The 14,433-nt window shown below is 34.1% G+C and overlaps 1 protein-coding gene across 1 annotated transcript; it reads left to right on the forward strand.

The window, feature by feature from the left end:
* The first annotated feature begins 383 nt into the window (after positions 1–383).
* On the forward strand, positions 384–13,996 carry LOC25486533 (beta-glucosidase 24). Its single transcript, XM_013608123.3, has 14 exons — positions 384–631; positions 727–878; positions 1,606–1,672; positions 9,576–9,634; positions 11,384–11,459; positions 11,559–11,636; positions 11,727–11,814; positions 11,931–12,111; positions 12,206–12,321; positions 12,568–12,797; positions 13,063–13,097; positions 13,216–13,315; positions 13,430–13,538; positions 13,648–13,996. The coding sequence occupies exons 1-14, from the start codon at positions 448–450 to the stop codon at positions 13,817–13,819; spliced, it is 1,647 nt and encodes a 548-aa protein (XP_013463577.2). The 5' UTR covers positions 384–447; the 3' UTR covers positions 13,820–13,996.
* The last annotated feature ends 437 nt before the right edge of the window (positions 13,997–14,433 follow it).

The raw sequence follows: 14,433 nt of genomic DNA on the forward strand, positions 1-14,433 counted from the left end.
TCTGTTTTTCAAACATCCATTTAACATCAAAATTTATTTCTACTTTTTTTTTTTAAAAAAAAAATCTCTATTTTTCTTTTTCTTTCACATCATATATCTATCATATTATTCTCTCTACTTATTTTTTTTCTCCATGTTTAATGGATTTTTGGTGTAGACATATAATTTTTCATTATAGAATTTACCAAGTTTTAATTCTTGCCTTGAGAATTGAAATATTTAACTATCTAATAAAATAATTTTTTAATTTAGAATCGTGAAAGAATTTTCCGGGGCACTAGTTTGCAAAGCCCTTTTATTTATTTATTTTTTGTAAAAAAGGACAATAGACTAGAAGATAGTCCTTTTCTTGCTGGAGTAGCCTGGTAGTTGATGTGGTAGATGCCATCTGCCCTGGTAGATGCCATGCCATGAGCCTTTATTCCTATACACATTCTCTCTCTTCTCATGTTTTGTCCCTTTAATCTTGAAAAACTATCAAGTTCCATTCTAGTTTTCAATAACTTAGCAAATTCACAATTTCATAAGGGCATGGCATGTTCTTCCATTCCAATAATGGCCGCAGTTGTTACTCCTGCTACTACTACACTTGTTCACCACTCTTTTCTAAACCAAAGAAGTTTTTCAACAGGTTTCCCAAAACATATCTATTTTTCATGTATTCAAAAGTTTCGGAAATATTTTTTTTATGTATTAAATGATGTAAGAAATTGTTGTTTATATTAGGTCTCAACAAATGTTGGATCGGTCCTCGCTTCTCTGAGTTAAAAATGGCCGCAACTGTTATTCCGACTACATATGATGATGACAGTTCTGATCTAAGTCGGAGTAGTTTTCCGAAAGGTTTCGTTTTCGGTACTGCCTCCTCAGCTTATCAGGTGTGTTTAGTAACATTTGTGTGTTACTGTACATGTGCAAATATGCATATATAATCGTTGTTTCACTGTTCTATTAGAATATCCCAAAGGTTAGGGAAGCACTCTCTCCATCTATAATCCTTTGGATGCATTTGATTTGCTAAAAAATGAAGGACATGACAGAACAACTCTAGTTGCTCAGTGTTTGATTTGTAAAACTGTTTCAGGTACAGTACAAAGGAGGCAAGGGACATGACAAAAACTCATATTTTAGTCTCACGTACAAGTTGTCTAAAATACCAAAATAACATTTTGTCCTCCAAAAATTGTATAAAACAAAAAATTACTCAATCCCATAAAAAATTTGTCTTGTGATGTTCTACCTTATGTTGTACTGTTCTATTTTATACTGTTTTGTCCAGTACTTATTATTTTGCAAACCAAACACACTCTTTATCTTTTCCAATTTGGACAAACATATTAAGAAATGTGTTTCACATGCTTTTGATATGTAGTACTAGAAATAAAATTCATTTAATACATGCTTTTGATTTTTCTAACGATCGTGCAACGAAAAATATGTTTAATGCGTAATGCTCTAAAATTGGGCCACAGAAAAAATATTTCTTAAAAAAATGCTTGAAAGACCAGAAATTTAAAGCAAGAGAAAGTAATTTTGATTATGTTGTCTTTTTATTTGTTGGAGATTAATCTGTCAATGGTACAATATATTTTGTTAATAATGTAGTACGAAGGTGCTGTAAATGAAGACGGAAGAGGAAAAAGTAATTGGGATAAAATAGCCCATGAACCAGGTATTTATTCTCTTTCGTTTTATAATTAGAATTTTATTGATACTATCTACCCTAAAACTTAGATAGATAGCGGGCGGGCTACAGCGTCTTACAAATCATTACCACGTCTAAAAAACGCCTTAACACCATTTTTGTTAAAATCCCGATGTGCTCACCTTCTTCGATCCAAATCGATAGCAGAATAAAATAAAATAAAATAAAAAAAAAAACATGCAAAATTATGGCAAGATCATGGCAAAAATCGCATGAAATCGTGAAATCACTGCGAAATCGTAAGTTTTTACATGATTTTATAGGATCGTAGACATTTTTTGATGCGGGTTAATCTTAAGCTTGGTTTCAATCGTCTCCATTACATTACCATCTATCATCTATCATCGCCTTCGTCAAACTCGTATTTCTTTCATTAAGAAAGAGACAATGAAGGGTGAAAATGAAAGTGATGCAAGTGGTGATCATGATGATGGAGGAAATGATGAGATTGATGAAGATGAAGGTGATGATATGATGGGGGATGATCCATAGAATTAGTGTGTGATTGGATGTAGTATCTAGGCTTTAACTTTAAGTCATTTTGATAAAATCCTTCGATTTTGATTGTGATTTTACAGTTTTTTTTGTATCCCGTATCGATCCTACAAAAATAGTAGAGTAAAATTTTCGAATGTGATTTTACGATTTTTTTTTTTTTTATTTTGTATATCACTTCTTGATATGATAAAGAATTCTGATTTTGACAACATTGATTATAACTATACAACTTCTACTGCAGCGGCCAAGAGCAAAAACGTACACATAAACCACCTAAGATAAAGGCTCCTAAATTGAAAGGAAAATTATATTTGTACAACTAATTTAGGATAACTTTTGTACAATTTTATCTTCCATACTCTTTTTGTGTTTTTACTTTCTCTTTCTTTTTCTCTTTCTATTATTTTTTACCGAATAAGCAAAGTGAAGAAGAAAGTTGTCCCAAAATCAAAAGAAAAAAAGTTAATTGTTGAAATTTCCCTTGTAATATATACAAAGTCTAGAACCAGCTTATGTAAAAATAAAAATACAAATTCTACCTTGAAATTTGGTCCTCCAGCGGCCTATTCACACAAAAGAAGTCAACGTGGCAGAGAATCATGCCACGTAGATTTTTTGATGACATATCATCTTCGCATAATTTTTTCCTCATAATTTTTTTTGGAAGATGGACTAGAGTAGACCCTGGGTCCTGTAGGGATGCTAAGGCCTCTTGTGTTCTTCAAGTCTTGAAGCTCGTGTCGTTATCATATTCTTTAGTGACGGCCGACCAGGAATTCAACACTGTTGAGGAGAGGCTGATTGTTTTGAACAAGACCTTGGGGCTAGGATATGTTTCCTTGAGATGGAGTTTTAGGATAAGAGAAAGGTAGAGAAAGCAGGCTTGATGGAGAAACACAATAAGTTGGCAGACCTTCTAGAGGAATTAAAACATGCTCTTCGTGAGAGGGTGTCTACTGCTTCGGACCAAGAGTTGTTGTTGATGAAGAGTTGGAATGAAGTTTTGGAGGCCGAGGTCGAGGAGTTCATGTGGGCTATTAGCGATCTCAGGCAGGAATTCTTTGAAAACGCGATCCGCCAAGTGGAATATTTCAACAAGATCAAGATTGACTGGAGCTGGTTGAACATGTTTCGTATAGTTGGGGACGAGACTCATCGGATGAGGGATTAGAAGACGTTTTGGTGGCTGGCTCCCTAGAACCTGATGAAGACTCTGTCTCCCGTGCCAACTGAGACATGTGAATTTTGCTCTCCTTTTAGGCGTTTGTGTCTGTTTTCTTTTTATTTGGTTTTAATTTGTAGCCTTTATGCTCATCCCCATTCTTGTGATCCCCTAACAAGGTTTTTCTTCGTTGCAATTGTAATCTTATTGATGTACAGTTTGCCTTTGCTAGTTTTCCTCCTCCCCTTTTCTTTTATTTAGCATATTATTTTATCTCTAAACTTGTTCCAATGGCCATCGATGTTAGCTAGATTTTTGTATCAACGGCCTCATCAGGGCTTGTTGCCCTCCCATGGTTCTCGCCTTCGTTTAATGAGATGACTTTATTCCTAGGAGCATTATTCGCCTTCGAGGGGCGTCCTTCCTGAATTCTAGCCTTCATTTCCTCGAGACTTTATCACGGAGAGGATTATTTTCCTTCGAGAGGCGTCCTTTCCAGATTTCGTTCTTCCCCTCCTAGAGGCATTATTCTTGAAGGATTATTCGCCTTTGAGAGGCATTGCTCCCATATCCTATTTTTTGCCTCCTCAAAACTTTATTCGTAGGAGGATTTTCCACCTTCGAGAGGCTTCCTTCCCAGATTCTAGTCTTAGCCTCCTCGAAACTTTATTCCTAGGAGGAATATTCGCCTTCGAGAGGCGTCTTTCCTGGATTATACTCTTTGCCTCCTCAAGGATTTATTCTTATGAGAATTATTCTGCTTTGGGAGGCGTACTTCTCGAATTCTAGTTTTTGTAACTTTATTCATGGGAAAATTATTCACCTTTGAGAGACGTCATTCTCGGATTCTAGTCTTCGCCTCCTCGAGGCTTTATTGTTGGATTAAGCCCTAACAGAAAATCTATATATTGATTGCGTTTGGCTTTGTATCATGATATTGATATAAGTATATATTTCAAATATATAATAACAAGGAATTTATTTGTTTATTTTGTTTTGTTTCAAAATAACAAAGTCCCTAGAATAGTTAGTCCGTTTAATGGAACATTAAGTATAACTTAATTGTGAGACCCCATTAAACATAAGGACATTATTCTTAAAATATCTGTAGTCAAGCTTTATTGTGAAGTGGGATATCATTAAAGCATGGAGACTATTATGTGGGTAGACTGATGATCACATCTCACAGATCATGGATAAAGAGTTATCAAGTCTTCACATAGATATAAATATTAGGAGTAATATTTATATTGGATTGACCCGCCATGAGAATACTACATAGTAAAAGTTATGAAAAGTGTCATAAGATATTCTCATAGTGATGGTGGTGTATTCCACCCTTCGACCTGAAACCACTATGTACCCTAAATGTTGGAGTCGAGTGCTTTGTCACCATTCAAACGTTGTACGTAACAGGATGACTATAAAGTTTGTTGATGGGTACACCATGAATCATGTTGAGGGACATGAGTGACCTAGATGAAATTTTCCCCTCCTACATAATAGGAGAAATGTCTACGGGCCCAATATTGAACTAGACAAGGATGACATGGTTTATGCCTTGTATTCAATATAGACATGAGGGAAAAAGGGTAATTATACACATGAGCATTGTCACGGAAAGGTTTCGTCAGATCACATGACATTCTCGTCACTTGGGTAGCAATGATGTGTTGCTAGATACCGCTCACTGTTTATAATATTAAATAGGCTAAAGTGCACTTTTCCACCCCCTAACTTTCAAAAACTTGCAATTTTGACCCCTTAAGTATTAAAACTACAATTTTGACCCCCTAAAATTTAGCCCCTTTGCATCTTTGGTCCTTTTAGCCAATTTTGACTTGGTCAACGCTTATTTGGCATGCCACGTGTGTAATTAACCATTTTAAAAAAAATAAAAATGTCAGATTTTAAATTGTTGAATTAAAAAAATGAAAAATAAATAAAAAAGGAAAGGAAAAAGGTGAGGCACGTGTTGTTCCACAAAAACCCAGCAACATCATTAACCTCCTTCATCTTCTTAACAACTTCATTCAACCTTCATCAATCTTCATCATCTTCAAAAAAATCTATTTTTTTTTCTTTCAAAAAAAAAATTATTACAAAATTTTTGTGTTCTTTTTTTTTTTCTTTCTTGAAAAGTAATGTCTACCAACACTACTTCCAATTCATCAGTACATAAACAAACTTAAATGACATGAGAAACCCATTTGAAACCATCCCCATAACTCATACAATACTGCACATGAATACCTCCATGGATCGGACATTAGAGAGGAGAGCAAGACAATCAATTGTTCATAATTTAGACCTGAAATCAACCAGTTCATAAAAGATATAATAGATTCTAACCAGGTAAGGCAGTAGTCACAAACAGTTCATCATTTTAAAGTGTCTTACACAACCAGGTTTTACATATGTGACATCATTACATTAGACCAATTCTCCTCCGTTTCTCCGGAAAAGATGCTGAAGAAGGAGAATTTTGTTTGGTTCATATGAACATGTACACAGAGAAACACAAATTCTCTCACGTGCTTTTCCTTCTTCCTTTCCTTTTTCATTTTTTTTTTCATTTTTTTAATTCAACAATTTAATAGGTTACATTTTTATTTTTAAAAAATGGTTAATTACACATGTGGCATGCCAAATCAGCATTGACTTGGTCAAAATTGACCAAAAGGACCAAAGATGCAAATGGGCTAAATCTTAGGGGGTCAAAATTATAGTTTTTATACATAGGGGGTCAAAATTGCAAGTTTTTTAAAGTTAGAGGGGGAAAAGTACACTTTAGCCTATTAAATACGTGATTTAATATTATTGCCAACGTTACGAGAACCTATAGGGTCACACACAAATGACAGATAGATGAGAGAAATAAATAAGTAAGACTTATTTATTAAATAATAAGTGAGACTTATTAGTAATTAAATAATTATGTATGACTTAATATTTAATTGTGAAAATAGAGAAATGCGGTCCAGCGTAAGGTACGGTGTGTTTAATTGATTGACTTGATGACCACGCAAGTGGTTCTATAAATAGAACACTTGTGCTACGGTTGAAACACTTAACCTAATTCTAAAAGTTAGAAACCCTAATCGTCGCTCTCTAAACTTAGTCTCTCTGAATCACCGTTGGAATTGGCTAGCACCGGTCATCGGAGAAGTTATGTTCGTGTGGACTGAGTAGAGACATCGCTGCTTTGCTTTGCTCGTGATCAGAAATATTTCTTCTACAAAGGTTCTGTTCTTCAAGAGGTAAACACATGAATCTTGAAGTGTTTAAGTTTTTGTTTGATTTGTGATTAATGATTTAAGCAAGATCCATTTCAATGGGATTTGTAGGATTATAAAATTTTGTAAAACCTCTCTAAAATCCCTTCATTTATTCCTTGGAGGATTATTTACCTTTGAGAGGCATCTTTCTTGGGTTCTAATCATCGTCTCCTGAAGACTTTATTCCTGGGGGGGGGGGGGGGGGGGGGGGTATCTATCATTTATGGAGTTCCCCCCTTCATTTTATGGCCCTACCTTTGAAAGGCCTACACCTTCTTCCCCTTAGTTGTTGCTAGTTAGGTGTGGTCGTCAAGAGGTTTGACTCCTATGTGTTTTGTCGTTGTGGTTTCTCTTGTGGGGGTCCATAATTGTGGCTCCATTTGGAGGCTTTATGTTGTTGGTTGATCCAGCCAGCGTGGTGGCACTTAGAGGTGGCAGATTCATAGTGATTTGAGGCGTTCGACCTGACTCCATACAAGAACGCAGTTAATCGTCAGCATCGGGGCCATAGATCTGGTGGTTGGCTCAGGTACCACTAATGAAAGGATGAGACCAAGAGACCTAGGTAGAGGTTCCATAATGGAGGAGGAGGAATCAACATCATTGTTGATTCTGCTGGCATTGTGGTGGACATATTTTGTGTTCACCATCTTTTCAGTTGAAGAGATTATTTTAGTAGAGGAATGTCGTCCCTAGTGGAGTTTCCACTGATCCGGTTGGACTTGAGAAGATGGTTGGTAGAAGGAGATCCGTTGATTTGGGAGGATCAAGTTTTGTTCCGCCCGCCGTAATGACGACACTTTACACCTTCACTCACACACTTGTTTATTCAATTCACTCTTGCACTTACACATATACACACTCATTGTTTGTTCTCATAGTATCAAAGAAGAAGAAGAAGAACATAAAGTATATAAGTTGGTTAACAAAGTTTTGAAGGGAGAGGGCGGGGGAGGGGGGGGGGGGAGAGAGAGAGAGAGAGAGAATTCTGGAATGGAATTGATCACTTTACTTGTGATTCTCATTTTACAATGATGGGTTCATTTCCATCATATGATATACTCTTTCACTTTACACACACACTCTCTCTCTCTCTCTCTCTCTCTTCGGTATATGTTTTTCACATACATTACACTTATTTATACATCAGAAAGTGTACAACTGTATTTAATAGTAACTAACAAAATAGTCAAAACTAACTGCCACTACATAATGTTGAGTTCAACATTATGAACTCAATATTTTGAACCCTGACACTTCTTACTTTCGCCACAAACTAACCTATTATAATTCGCTAAATTGAATTACAATTCACAACACACCACATTAATTCAAATTGGCCATGCTTCCATTCCCATCAAGCATGTTAGCTTCATGAATACTCCACTCCGTTTAGTAGCACAACCATTATCACACCTATTCTTATTATCCAAAACATAGCTATTGTGTATGGAAGTTATAATCGCAAGCAAAAGTAGAAAACAGCAGAAGAAAAGAAGAGAGAACACAAAAGAATTTGTTTACCCAGTTTGGTCCAAAACTGACCTGGTCTGGGGAGAGAGTAGCCCTCCGTTTCACTATAATGACGAGTAACTTTACAAAAGAGATATCAATGGGTTACAAGAATAAGTCTCCCTCCTAATTCTACCCAAAGCCCCAATCTCTTCCTGTGACCAAGAGACTCAATCCTAATAGTGTTTCCCAAGGTGAATCAACCCAACCCTAGTGTTTGTTGCCAAGAGCAACCTCTATACAAACCCTAGCTTGATTTCTAAACCCTTGTTTCAGCCCCCTATATCTCCATGTTTACCCTGATACAAGGTCTATATTTATAGTAAAAGTATCGTTTAAAATTTGGAACAAATCTGCACTTAAAAATATGTTTCTGTTTTCGCCTCTAGCGCACCATCGTGCCACAATTTTTCCAGTGACTTGCTTCATAACTGAAACATCCAATCGTGTCACGTTGCCCAACAAACGTGCCACGATTTCTCCAGAACATGATTTTAAGTTAACTCTCACAATAACCGAGGACTACCTTTCAAATCTTGGAATCTTCAACTTCTCAAACTTGATAATTTTAAGAACAATTCTCATGTCATGTCATGACAATACATGATGACTAACATCACTTCTTGATGAATAATTCAGTTGTTCCCTAAAGCACAATTCCATTACAATATGAAAGCATTCAACTTCTTCATACAAGCTTGGAAACCCACTTCATGATACTTTCATAACCGGAATATGTCATCAATTTCACGCATGATTGCATCACCTTCTTATGTTAACCAAGTCACTCTTTCTTCAACGGACTCAACAAACAATTTCATAACTAATCATGTAATCTACTTGAACATATTTATTACACCATCGCCTTCATCACTTGAAACAACAACACCCGTATCATCATTTCTTGATGCACAATTCTATCTAACTCTCACGATAGTTATAAAACCCCTCTTTCTTGGATTCTTTATCCTCTCTAGCATAAACTTCTCAAGTGATTAACAACGAAACTTCATAACATGAATTCTTCGTTTAACATTGCGACCCCAATGCAAACCTTCATAAAACCGAATAATACTGAAATTAAATATGAGCAAGAATAAACTTCGGAACCTTATTCTTCACAATCGGTTTCTTGATAAATTTCTTGATCTTCATTCCATTTCGCCTCTTCCATTGTGCTTCTCTCCCAATCACCCCTTTCTTCTTCAGCTTCTTTTTGAGCTTTGTTAGAAACATAGCTCCATTGTGAGCTTTTTTTTTAGAACTTTCCATGCCTAGTTTCACTTTGGGCAGAAAACACCGTTAAGCTAGAAGAAATCCTTTCAATATTCACTCTCTTGTTAGATTTCTTGTAGGAACCCACTCCATGTTCTTCTAATGTAGTTCTTCTAATGTAGTGATTGGTGTAACTTGCATACAGGAAATATAAAGGATGGAAAGAACGCAGATGTAGCTGTTGATCACTATCATCGTTATAAGGTACACCCAATGTGATGTAAAAATTCAGAATAATTGATATATATTGTAACAGTAAATCAAATGATTTTAGCGATCAAAATTAAAATGTTATAATTTATTGACAAAATAAAAATATTTATACTAAGAGTGCCTATCAATTTAATTTATAATTTTTTTCTTGTTAAATATAATTTTATACTCAATAATATTAGGAATCTTTTAAGTTTATTCTTTACAATACTTTTGACCAATTTTAGTCTCCACAGACTAAAAGAATAACATTGTTTTATAAAAGTTACGGACTAAATAAAACATTTGCTTTTAGTGTTTAATGATGCTTGGAAAATATGATTTTTTTTAACAAGTCAAAATAAAATATATTAAGGAACTAAATGTCCTACCCTACATAAGATTTACCGAGAAAAAACATCAAAGAAGATGTTGATGTAATAGTAAAAATAAAAGAAGAAATACTATATAGTGAAGCCCATCCACAACAGGGGATTAAGCCACCAAACATGATAATCAGAAGCAAATATATGATTCTTTGCATTTAACCACCAATAAGATTGTACCTTAATTTTATCTACCAATATTGTCCAAACACAAGACAACCAAACCAGATGCTTAAAAGACCTAAATGATATCTGAATACCACCTGTTTGGCAAGATTGCAAAGAGTGATCTGGTAGATTAGCCGACACAACCGACGAAAGGCCAAGCCAATTCCAAATGAACTATTACACATGACCAAAAAAAAATACAATGCAAGAAAAGATGATTAGCCGATTCATCCATGCCACACCCACCTACACACGTTGTGAAACCTGCTTGAATAATACCACATCTTAGTAAATTATCCTTTGTTGGTAGAGGGTTATGAAACAAGTGTCAGGCAAAACGTGAAACTTTCTAAAGGAACATTAACATGTTTATGCCATATATCGTCCACCAAAAACTAATCATCGGGTTCCTCATCCGATGTAAAATAGTTATAAACATCATGAACTGAATAGCTTTTAACCGGTTCTAAAAGTCAAGTCCATCTCTCTGAAACAGTTTCCTGCAAAACAATAATATAGAGCACAAAACAACATTCCCTAACAAGTTCCTCCTCACAGAAAAACAACCTCCATATCCACTTCTAAGCTTCTCCTCCATCCACGGAAATATGATTATCTTCAATAGAAATAACTTATAATTAAGAAACAAAAAAGTAATAACTTATTTTTATAAAAAGTCGAATAAAAAATTTATGAAAAATTCTTTCGGACCAAAAGTAAAAAACATGTCATTTTACAATAACTAAAAACATATTTAACTCAAAATTTTACAACATTCCCCTGATCTTGTATTTACACCAATGTAATGTTTTTTTTACAAAAACTATTGTATTGTTTGTATGTTAAAATCCATCAACAGTTATAATTTTAGTAGTATTATCCCCGTGAGCTTAGCTCACTTGGTAGGAATATTGCATATTATATGCAAGAGCCGGGGTTCGAACCCTGGACACTCTACTTCTCCACGTGTGAGCTCTAGCCACTAGGCTACTAGACCAAAAAAAAAAAATTATTAGTATTTTACAAGAAGCGGAATTTTACATAGGTGAAACATAATACTCCCTTCGTCCCAAATTACAAGAAACATATTACATCATTGATTTTTATTAAGCATCCAATAAAGATTTTAATTTATGAATCTCTAGCTAATATTTGTTTGCAAGTTTTTGTCTAGTACAGGGTGTTAACCATTTTTACATCTTCATAGGAAGATGTTGCAATCATGAAGTATATGAATACAGATGCATACAGATTCTCCATCTCTTGGGCGAGGATATTGCCAAGTAATAGAAAAAGTTTAATTTAGTGACCACATTAAAGAGCTTCAATCAGTTGAATCTTCCATATACTAATAACAACTCTAACAAAGTAAAAACATGCAGAAGGAAAACTTAGTGGCGGTAAAAACAAAGAAGGAATCAGATTTTACAACAACCTGATCAATGAGCTACTTGATAATGGTAATGCATAATAATCCCTACTTTATTAGTATATAATATTCATGATGTTCATAATCATAGTAATATAAATTGACTGAGTTATTGATCCAGGTCTAGTACCATATGTGACCCTTTTTCATTCGGATTTTCCCCAGACCTTACTTGATGAGTATGGTGGCTTCCACAGCCCCTATATTGTGTAAGTATTGCGGCGAAATTTTTCAATCAAGCAATACAAAATTTATGATATTGTTTGATCCACGTAGCCAACCCGTCCTACTGACATAAGTTTAATTGTTTAATTTCTACATGCAGAGATGATTTCAAGAGCTTTGTGGAGGTATGCTTCGAGGAATTTGGAGACAGAGTAAATCATTGGATTACTCTTAATGAGCCATACTTTTACTCTACGAGTACAAAATATCCCCTCGTGGCCGCACAAAACCTACTTCTCGCTCATGCAGCTGCTGTCAAATTGTATAAAACAAATTATCAGGTGCACCATTGAAGAACCATTAACCTTAATCTTTTTTTTTTCCTTTATAATGTTACAATTTATTTATTACTAATAGAAATGTTAATGGAAGCAGGCTTCTCAAAAGGGTATAATAGGCATCACATTAAACTGTACCTGGTTTTTGCCGCAATCAGATAACCCGTTAGATCATCAAGCTGCCGAACGTGCCCTTGATTTATTGCTTGGATGGTAATGACTATATTCTTCTTACCTTTACCAAACACGTTTTAAAGCCTCTAAATAGTAACTTTTTCTGAAAATTATTGTAATAAAAACATTTGAAATTGAAATATTTGATTTTTTAATGAAATAGTTCCTTGTTTTAGTATCCTTAAGAAAGTACCCCAAAGACGCTTGTTACCAAGACCTCTATCAAAATCGTGGATCACGACATAATTGCGGCAGTAATTTAAAATCTTCTTTATCTGTTTGCAGGTTTTTACAACCACTGACAACAGGAGAGTACCCAGCAAGCATGGTGTCTAATTTGGAAACATTACCAAAGTTCACTAAAGAGCAATATGAGAGTCTTATTGGGTCATACGATTTTATTGGAATTAATTACTACACCTCCACGTATGCTGTCAATAAACCCCCTCAAGAAAAAAATCTTTACCCAACGTCCAATGATGACTTGTATAGAGCTATGCATTACACGGCAACAAGTAAGAACTCCTTGATCCACAACTCATAATGAACAATTATACATTATACATATGCTCTTTTTTCCTTTTAGAAGATTACAAACAGGGAAAATTATGATTTATATAAAATAATAATGGCAATAATTTGTTAAATTGAAATAACATAAAATTAAACCAGTGACAGAAAAATCAATGTGTGTTATTGATACTTTGGATTTTGTATTTCAAAAAGAGAAGATAAATCCTTTGTTTGATATAAAATCTTTTCTCATATGGCTCATGACAGGTGAGCGTGCTGATGGAACACCAATTGGACCAAAGGTGAGTAAAAGTCTCTTGCAATTATTGTTATATTTGATTGTGAATGTGTGTGTTCCACAATTAAATACTTTGTTTATTTGATTTATTTATTTGATAAATAACTAAATAATATGTACAGTTTGGAAGTTGGCTATATGTTTATCCAAAGGGGATTCAAGAGCTACTGTTGTACATAAAGAAAAAGTATAACAATCCTGTTATTTACATAACAGAAAATGGTAATACTTATATGACTCCTAATCTTACCTCACACTGTACTATTCATTTTTTCCTAATCAAATCAAGTGTCTTATAAACTAAAATTTGAAAACTCTAATAAATTTAAATCATAGGTTTAAATGAGTACGATGATCCAACCCTATCACTCGAAGAGACGCTCATGGATATTTATAGAATTGATTACCATTATCGTCATCTTTATTACGTTGCATCTGCAATCAGGTAGCACCCTCTCTTTACTTAAATAAGAATCAATGGCATTATTTTCACACTCTAAATTTTTAGTTTGATGCACTTTAACTCTTGTTATCTGTTGCTGTTTTGTGTGAAGGCAAGGTGTGAATGTACAAGGATATTTTGCATGGTCCCTTTTCGACAATTTTGAATGGCAAGACGGATACACCTTACGTTTTGGAATTAACTTTGTTGATTTCAAAAATAATCTTAAAAGATACCCTAAGCTCTCTGCCCGTTGGTTTAGGAAGTTTCTTGAGAAACCTTAGAGAGGGAGCTTGATGTATGTCATTGTGATCACCAATAATATTATACGAGCTTGGTCGTTAATCAAGAGCAACTTTAATCTTTAATTGGTTTTCTTAATCAACACTTATCTAAATATTGTATGGTATAAATTATACCGTATGGCCCTGTTTGGATAAACAACTTATATAGATGCTTATAGCATTAGGGCTTATAACATTAAAGCTTACATCATAAGCTCTTATACTTGATAAGCTATTTATGTTTGGATATGTACACTAAAAAGTACTTACATAAATTGAAGTGTTTGGATGTGACATTACATAAGCAATTATCGAAATTTTAAATATTTTTAATTTAACAAAAAAATCAAAAAATCGAACCACAATTATCAAGATTTTTTTTGATAAAATTAATCAAGAAGTAAAAAACAATATTATAATATATTAATTATAATTATATATATATATTATAATCAATATTCGTCCTTAAAAAAATATCAATATTCATATAAGACAAAATTAACATTCGAGGTGTAAATAAATAGTCTAAACATCATTATACACAAGTATAATAATATATGATAAGCTTTCTTTTAAAAAAAAGTATAATAATATAAATATAAACTTGAGATATT

This window comes from Medicago truncatula, chromosome 2, assembly GCF_003473485.1.
Source record: "Medicago truncatula cultivar Jemalong A17 chromosome 2, MtrunA17r5.0-ANR, whole genome shotgun sequence".
NCBI lineage: Eukaryota > Viridiplantae > Streptophyta > Magnoliopsida > Fabales > Fabaceae > Medicago > Medicago truncatula.